Source organism: Teleopsis dalmanni, chromosome 2 (assembly GCF_002237135.1).
Source record: "Teleopsis dalmanni isolate 2A chromosome 2, ASM223713v2, whole genome shotgun sequence".
NCBI lineage: Eukaryota > Metazoa > Arthropoda > Insecta > Diptera > Diopsidae > Teleopsis > Teleopsis dalmanni.
Genome location: NC_051847.1, coordinates 116,260,655 through 116,270,155, shown reverse-complemented (window position 1 = coordinate 116,270,155; position 9,501 = coordinate 116,260,655). Strand labels below are relative to the sequence as shown.

At 31.8% G+C, this 9,501-nt stretch overlaps 1 protein-coding gene across 1 annotated transcript; it reads left to right on the top strand.

Moving 5' to 3' along the window:
• The first annotated feature begins 679 nt into the window (after positions 1 to 679).
• On the top strand, positions 680 to 6,199 carry LOC119680710 (DEAD-box helicase Dbp80-like). The gene is made up of 10 exons (XM_038093657.1): positions 680 to 768; positions 2,655 to 2,771; positions 2,832 to 3,027; positions 3,411 to 3,516; positions 4,495 to 4,672; positions 4,733 to 4,834; positions 4,891 to 5,026; positions 5,084 to 5,246; positions 5,875 to 5,991; positions 6,060 to 6,199. The coding sequence occupies exons 1-10, from the start codon at positions 734 to 736 to the stop codon at positions 6,197 to 6,199; spliced, it is 1,290 nt and encodes a 429-aa protein (XP_037949585.1). The 5' UTR covers positions 680 to 733.
• Positions 6,200 to 9,501: the final 3,302 nt, after the last annotated feature.

Here is a 9,501-nt window from a genome sequence, read left to right as displayed (position 1 = left end):
GGAAAAGCTATTATAAAAATCCTAAGTAGGAATATAGCGAGATTATTTACCTAATGAAAAAAAATCTAAAAAGGAAGCTTTGTTAAGGTGTTCAGTGAACACTCTGAACCAATCGACGCCTCGCCTCTGCCTGCAACTATGTATATTTCTCTACAAAAAGGAAGCTTGTCATCACCACTTCCTAATTCTGGTGTTTTGCAAAGCATTGTAGACACACTTCTCACATTTATATCCTACTGTGGAAAATATCCTTAGATTCTAATGTTTTACTCGATGAAACTAATGGAACGCTAAGAGGCGTTAAAAGGCTCCGAAAAACATCTCCTATAAAAAGATACATGTCATACGCTACATATATCACCATGTCATAACAGCACTATTTAAATAAGATTAAATCAATTTAACAAGAAATTTAATTAATTCACAATTCAATAAATAACAAGTCTGTACATTGTTAATATAAAGAATCCCATTATCTTTATATAGTATTCATAATCTTACTCATTATTATGTGAGGTTTTAAATGATTGTGTAAATCAAAAAAAAAAAAATAAATGACGCTATAACACAAATTATGAAAATAAAGTAGCTTAATATTCATACATACATAAACATACATACATAAACATATAACATATTAGTTCAAAAAAGTTTAATATAATTTTATAATTATTATTACTGTCACTTCATTTCATTAGTAGAAACTGATTCCAGAATACAAAGACGCTCTCTGATGGATCGATTTGGAAATAAGGTTACACCTGCAAAGTAAGTGCATAAAGCTTTTGTTTTTGTATATTGCAAAATAGAAATATGAAAATTATAGAAAATAGCAAAAAATGATTTTGATATTCGTATCAGGATATCTAAAAGCTACTAATCATTTTTTACTTGCGCTAACTAACCAAAAACCTGCCATTTAGCATCTTGTAAAATAATTGCATGACTTAGTAGGTGATGAATCAGTTTTTTTTTGTGGTAGGTGGAATACATTAGGGAATTTCTATTATTATCCCGAAGAATAATAGATAAAATTTCGTTCCAGTAATAAGGACTGAGAAATGAGTTAAAGAAGCTTAATACTAAGAAGTCTGGGTCTATCCAAACCAGAAAGCATGGAAGTGGAGTATAGGGTAGATAAATGAGCAGGATTTAATTCGCAAGCACAAGTAGCGGGTTAATTGTGGACTCTCTGAAAGTAAAAATGTTTCATCTAGATGTTCTAGTCAGGCTAACTAACATCATCGACAACTTCCTACGTGGGAGGTTAAAATTAATAGCGCTCTCTCGTCAGTTCGAAATATAGAACCAGGGGTTCCTCAGGGACCGCCACTCTCCCCCACTCTCCCCCACTCTCTACAACATTTATACATCCAATTTCCCAATGTTAGGTCCCTTGGCACTGGCGTTATACGCTGTCGATGCGCGTGTGCTATACTCGGATAAATGTGCTCTCAACATAACAAACACACTTCAAGAGCATATAAACCTCATCCTGAAGTATTTCCAGAAATGGAAAATAAAAATCAATAATGGAAAAACTAAAGCTCTGTTTGTTACGCTTAAGAGGAGGCAGTACCCGCCGAGAGTGAGAGTGGGAGATATCGTAATAAACTGGGAGGATAGGATTAAGTATCTAGTCATTACGGTGGACAAACGATTCACGTAGCTTTAACATGTTCAACTGAATAGCATTAGCTGTGCCAAAATTCTTCATCACTTCCAACCACTATTAAAAAATGAAAAACTGAATAAGAAGAACAGGAAGCGGATATATACCAAAATAAATCGACCGCTATTTCTATATGGGTGTGTAGCATTCAGCAAGGCGTCAATCACTACTATTCGCCAACTGGAAATTGCACAAAACAAGGCTCTGAGAAGACTTGTCAAGGTGTCATGGTATATTAAGAAGACTGATATCCTCAGAGACCTCAAGATTCATCCGATCAAAAAATACATAAATGATAAAGCCTAGAAACTATTTACGAAAACTGACAGGCTTTCTAACACCGTGTTAATCAATCTTAGAATGGTTACAGGTTCCTCGGGAAGGTATGCAGATCTGAGCTCAGTTATTGCTTAGTCTAAAGAAATGATAAGCAATAATCCAGTCGAGGCTCAATTGCATAACCCATCTAGCCTCAATATAATAAATATAGTGAAAAAACTTGTATACAAATCTTGAAACTAGTTTAAAAATCTACGTTGAAGTACATTTTTAAAACTATTTTTGCATAATTATTAACAATTTTATAGCACCCAAAATGCAAGCAGAAAACAACCCTCCCAGAAAACAACTATCCCAAAAATTATGTTTAAAAAAAATGTATTACAATATCTCCACCATAACCCACCTCAAAAAGTTTCATTACATTATATCTAATAGCTCGAAAAATACCGAGTACGATAGGATAATTTTAGTTCAGCCGTATAGTACATCGGTATATAATACACCAAATAAAAAAAATTCACTTTTTTTTCTCTCTAAGTTCTGATTGCAATTTTTCCATATCTCCGATTATTAACTTTTTTGTATCCTAGCCGTAAACTGTAATGTCTTAGTATTCAGTTAAAATAATTATTACATATGAGTATTTGTGCATAATATGATGTTTTAAATATAGTAATAAATAGTTTCTTTATATTTACAGGAACTATACTCTTATAGATTTCGTAAAGGAAAAGTTGAATGAATTGAAGAATTATGATAATATTGCAAATAAGGACTCACCACTTGTTTCCATTAAAAACTTTGAAGACATTCATATGTATGTAATATATGCACTTCTACATTTCTCCAATTTATTTACAGTCTTTGGTTTGTATAGGGATGCGGACCTACTAAAGGCAGTTTATGCAGCTGGATTCAATAGACCCTCCAAAATACAAGCAAATGCGTTGCCACTCCTATTGGCAGATCCGCCCTTAAACTTAGTCGCACAAAGTCAATCTGGAACCGGAAAGACGGCTGCTTTTGTGTTGGCAATGTTAACCCGTGTAAATAAAAAACTTAATTATCCTCAGGTAATTGCGAAGTAGGATATCATTACTTAAAAGTTACTTTTATAATAGATATAAAACATACTTTAAAATTCATTAAGTTCAATATTTGATTCTTTACTATATTAAACAAATAAGCTTTCATTATAAATTCTAAGCACAATCTCAGATAAAATAGGTAAAATGCGTTAATAATAGGGCAGAGACATATTCGTCAGTCTTGATTAAAATAAAAACGGAAAACAATTCAAAGTTACATATATTTTCGTGATCTCACGGGAACTTGAAATTTTAACAGACTTGAATTAATGTTTTATGTTTCATTATGTCAACATTGGAAAACATTGAATTTAACTTATTTAAACAGTAGCAAATTAATATATGAAATAAAAGTTGCTCAATTTAAGGTTATCTGCTTATGTCCAACGTATGAGCTTGCAATACAGACAGGTGAGATCTGTACTAAACTGTCTGCAGGTATCACAGTGATATATGCAGTGCGTGGCGAACCCAGTAAGTACATACAAATGTTTTTTTCGTAAGCAAATCCTATAAATTTTATAAAGACATAATCAATTACTTAGTGTATGCTAATATTAGTGTATGCATTATACAGTTATAGCATAATGTTAAGTTTAATGTACCAGGTGTATGCATAAGTATTTTTCGGTTAAACTAAGAGATATCGTCATGAAGATCCAATATTTTACATGGGTACCTCCTTTATCTGCTCAAAACCATTGTGTTTTTCAAACATGTATCAAGATAATGCGTCGATATATGCCCCATGGGAATTCCGAGGAATTTCACCGGTACCAATTGAAGTTTTGTGTTTAGGATAACTGCCGCCTTGGTAATTAGCAACACCCCTGTTGATGTTTGGGTCACAACACCCGGTGTGAAAATGCAATTCCACGCTGAATGAAAATAAATAAATACCATCACTTTTCGCTCGTAAATTTGAATTTTAATCACAGCCATCGCAACACTACCTATATATTTAATTCCATCTAATATTGAAATGGAATTATTGTTAAATATAATAGAAAGCAAATTCTCTTTTTAACTGTAAATGTTCAACGATTTGGACTCGCCTGAGGCAATGATCACAGTATCACGTGTTCCTTGCTGTGAAGAACGTCTCTAGTACCCTATCGATTGGTGCAGTTGACTTTATTGGATAAAAGTTTGTAGTTTCATAATTAATGTTTACCATGAAAAACAAATTCGTTAGGTAAGAACGTAAAGCAGCGGAAGTAAACTCATATGGAAGAAAATTTTATATTTGTAGAGTGGGACAGACAGAATCGTATGATAAGAGTTAAAGATTTTTTTTTAATTTCATTAAAAGATTGGAATAAATTAGAATTTTACGAAATAGTTATCCTCTTAAATAGAATATTTTAATAGATATTTTTATATCTTCCGTTAATGAAACCACCTTTTTAAAAAACAAAAAATCGATGATCATACGCAATTATTCTTATTTAGATCCATCTGTAGCTCAAATCACGGAACAGATTATTATTGGAACTCCCGGAAAAGTTATGGATTGGGGAATTAAATACAAGTGGTTTGATCTCAGTAAGATTAGGGTCTTTGTTTTAGATGAAGCTGATACCATGGTTTCGACTCAAGGTCATCATGATCGATGTATTCGTATTCATAGGTAATTGTTATAAGCTATTTAATAAATACTTTACCCAGAAATCGTGACTTAATTTTTTAGAAAACTTGACTTGAGTTGCCAGATGATTTTCTTTTCCGCAACATACGATGATGAAGTGCTTGATTTTGTGCAATACATGGTGCCTAATCCTAAGATTATAAGGTTCATGAATAAAATTGATAATCATGGATTTTAAATTAAAATTATAATGTTTGTAGATTGCCGCGTGAACAAGAATGCCTTGATAATATCAAGCAGTATTATGCTTTATGCCGAGGCGAGGAATCAAAATATACAGCAATACAAAATATTTATGGTGGGATTACAATTGGTCAAGCAATTATTTTTTGCAATGTATATATATAATCTTTATAGTCATTAATAATCTTTACGTATAAAAATAAATTACAGACTCGTAAATGTGCTGCCTGGCTAACAAGGAAACTAACTAAGGATGGTCACTCTGTTGCCGTGCTCTCGGGAGAATTAAATATTGTAGAACGTCTTTCTATTTTAGACCGCTTTAGAGCAGGACTTGAAAAAGTCTTGGTGACTACTAATGTCTTATCACGAGGTGGGTGGTGTTTAAAAATAACATAGCTCAAAATATTTTATTAATAAATAAAATAAATAACTTAATAGTTTGTAGTAACAATATTAAGTTATGACCATAAGTAATTTTTCTTATAATTAAGCTTGATACAATCAATAACAACAAGTTTAGGGTTATATAACATATGATAATGAATCTATCTAAACCGTAATATTCCACATAAAAGACGTTATCCTCTATACTCTTCAATGTTATCCAACAGATTTTTAATAGAATTGTTACTGAATTCAGATGCTAATAATACTACTAAGTCAGGAAAGTACTAAGTATCAGTCAATGAAACGCAAAGTATGTGTTATACATCAAAATAAATTATATCGACTTCAAAGTAGACCATTTTCGAATAATACAGTTTCTGCTAACATAACAATCATCAAAACGATAATATACCTTTTAAAAACCCTAGTCTTCATGAAAATAAAACTATTTCCATTTTTTCCACAATTTGAGAATATGATAGATTATTTTTTAAGATTGATTACCATATTATAATATACGAGTATTTATAATTTTTGTTAATAAATTTATTGATTTTGTATGTAAAAACAAAAAGCTGATGTTATTGTTTCAAATTTATTCAAATATACAGGCATAGATGTCACACAGGTGACATTAGTTGTGAACTTTCATATGCCAATCTTGCATGGTGACGAGAAACCTGACTACGATACATACTTGCATCGCATTGGGCGCACTGGAAGATTCGGTAAATGTGTTTAGTTATTGAATTGTTGCACATAATTTTTTTTAATTTCTTGATTATTTTTTCTTAAGGGAAACATGGTATAGCTTTAAATTTAGTTGAAAACGAAAATGACATGAAGCTATTACGCTCTTTTGAGGCACATTTCAGGAAACCTATAAAACTTCTTAATACCAATGACTCTGATGAAGTTCATAAACTAGAACATTAAATATAAAATTAATTTATATGTTTTAGATAAAGAATGAACTAATTTTTAAATGCTTTAAATAAAAACAAAGAAATAATTATATAAAAAATAATTAGTTTGTTAAAAATTTTTTTTTAAAGTTTTAAAATTAACATTCTATTCACGATAAGACCATACTGATATGTCTTTTTCAACTTCGGACAATGATTTCGTACCCTGTCCTCTTCTAACGGCTACAAAATGGTATGTAAGTCCACTAACTCTATTACGTCTACACGATCTGGCCCTTCTTCACGGTCTGGCCTTCCTAGAAAACTTTAATCAGACTCTGGAAGTAAACGTCAATTTGAGACAAACGCATTTTTAATTGCATATCGATCGGCTAAACACGAGACAAGTAGGTAAGCAGTTTTGGAATTGAGTTGTGACTGCCTTCTGGCCTTGAGTATGGAGTATTCATTGAGACCGAACACAGCAGAGGAAGCTTTTGAGATATGTTGAAGGATGACATAGTCTAGACATAGTCCGCAAGTGTTTTCATCAACAAAAGCTATCGTTTTGAGCTCATGATCGCGTTCTATGAGCCTCTTAACGTCTTCTACATCCTTTTGATAATTGCTTGACTGTCCAACGCTATCAAAATCTTTTTCTGTTACACCTTACAATCCAATAGCTGTTCCAAAGCATGTGAGACCACCATAAGCTCCACCTGATAGACGAAAACATATTTTACTAGATGCAGAGTGCACGCTAGCTTTAGCTCTTTGGAGTAAACTCTAGCTTTGTCATCCATCCAGGAGTCATCGGAGCAACTATCATTTCTCTCTCATTAATCATGTAGAAGGCCGTCTATTATAAATTTTCTATAGGACATTTTTGCCTTATCTTGCTGTTTACTCTTCTCTTACTGTTTTGTTCACCCTAACTATAAATTGAATACCTCGTTCTAGGATAAGGGCTTAGTTCATCTATATTGACCAATTTTTTATCGCAAAATACTGAGACAGATTCTAAGCTTGTTGAGTTGCCTTGTCACTAAGTGTTTTAATATTCGTAAAACACCGTTATTTATACATATATCACCCTGTCCTTTAATTCCTAATTCCTAGTTCCTACTAATGACGTTGTTATGATTTTGACTTTAGTTTAAGAACTCCCAAATGTGTTCGTGGAGCGAAAAGCCACGTTTTTGTAAAAGATTGATTATTATAATAATGTAATATAAACATAATATTAAAATAAAGAAAACTATTTAAAGCAGAATTAGTTGTTGATGACACATATGCAAATTATTTCATTCGTGTTCGGTTAAATGTTTTAAAAAAATATATTTATTAATGGGTAGAATTCGCTTCTAACCCTCTTAAAACCGTACAAAAGAATGAAAACTTAAAACTAACTTAAAACTAAAAATGAAAACTTCAACGTTCTACATATTACGATATTTACTCTAAAAATGCTTAGCCGACAAAATCCAACAAAGTGAGCGATGCTCTTGCTTTTATATTCAAATGGTCTGAGCTTACAAATAAAGCTTTTTACTCAAAGCTTGCTCAGATCGTAATTTAAATTCTAACTTGTTCTCTATATTTTCTCTTACAAAATAACTTACTGTTTTATACTTAACCCTATAAAGTGAGAGCATGCGATAACATGCATATATTATTTGTTATTAATTTCTGTTACTTATAATATTTGGAATAAATCATATTTAAATGAAAAAAATGTATGCCAGCAGAATTCAATGTATTTGAATTTAGCACACTTGATGTCGGAAAGCTTCTTTCCATCGATTGGCTTCATCTATAAATTCTCCATGTCATTTACGAACTGTCGTGTTATTGGAAACTTGACAGCTTAGAGGAAGTTAGTTCGTCACGCTCATATCAAAAACTAATTCATTAATTAAATTAATAAGTAATACTTTTGCTGTAATCGAAAGTTAGATTTCTAAAACATGATTTCATTTTAATTAATCAAAAAGTGCGTTTTCCAATCAAAAAGTTTTAATAATGGGTTTTTACTTAACAGTTATCTGTCCTTTGAAAGTGTGGAGAATGTGCGTTCATTAAAACGCTCGTGATTTGATTCTTAAACTCTAAAGATTTATTATTCAGAAACACTAATCTACACAAATTTACAATGTCTGTTGGCACTAATGATGATGCGTCGCTTTCTGCGTTTTTTCTATTACCACATTTTTACTTCTCATAACCACATTCGTATTCTACATTTGGATGTTCGATATGTCAGGGATGTTATATGGCCGCCACAAAAGCAATCGTTTTAATATATATACGAGTAAGCATTGCTTTCACAAATGACACCGATATGAGCAAAGGGATGTGATGAAGATTGTTAAGATACCTATTCTTACTTCCTCATATTCCACAGAAGTTTTTACCGACCTGCACGCATGTTGAATGAAATCATTACAGAATTTAAGCGACGTCCGTAATTTCAAGAAATCAGTTCTAATTAAATTTACTTCCTCTTAAGCGAAAACATTTTAAGTAACATTAAAAAATTTATTAAATTATAAAATTTCTTTAAAGGATTTTATGAGATGAAAAAATTAACATACTCTGCAGACAGCGAAATTAATTTAACAAAAGTCAAACGTAATTTTGTTTACGCAAATTGAAACTCAAACAAAAAGTTTTCTGGAATACACAGGACGCCCTCCATGTGCAGAATTCTGGCAGGCACACACATACATAAAAACGTACATGTAAACATACAGAAAAGTTCGTCCTTTGCGCTAATGGTAGAGTACGCATTTTATTAATGAAATTAAATTCTATGGAAATTTTGCCAATAGAAATCAAATTACGCATAGAATTTGACATCGCATCCACAAAAAAAAAAAATAGATTAAGTGAAATAATGAAATATTTAAATAGATTTCGAGTAGATTTGCAAACAATGTATTTCGGAGCTTAAAATTAATTGAACTCACAAAGTAATGCAATGTAGCGTGTCAAATTTACATATGCTCCTGTTTTTGTGGCGTATGCAAGCACGCTAGTTTGGTGGGTAATGGCGCAAGGATGTGGTGGTCTTAGCGTGTATAAGAGGAAAATGTAAATGATTGAATTAATTAAATCCTTGCCACATGCGCGTTTCGACATAAAACTCATGCATTAGGCACACAGGCATTTTAGTTTTGGTAAATATCCTAATTGTGTGCAAAGTGGATGAAACACATTTCCGTCTGAGGACCTCGGAAAATGTTTGCCATGTCAACAATGTTTGCAAATTATCAGTTGAAATTTTAAATTATTTTTTGCTTGAAATGATTTTGTGATATTTTAAGTTTTTAA

Excerpts from the sequence above, each read along its gene's own strand:
- LOC119680710 (XM_038093657.1), top strand. The coding sequence starts at position 734 with ATGGATCGATTTGGAAATAAGGTTACACCTGCAAA. Across the intron at positions 3,517-4,494 it reads TGCAGTGCGTGGCGAACCCA|ATCCATCTGTAGCTCAAATC; the intron begins GTAAGTACATAC and ends ATTCTTATTTAG. Across the intron at positions 4,673-4,732 it reads CGATGTATTCGTATTCATAG|AAAACTTGACTTGAGTTGCC; the intron begins GTAATTGTTATA and ends TTAATTTTTTAG.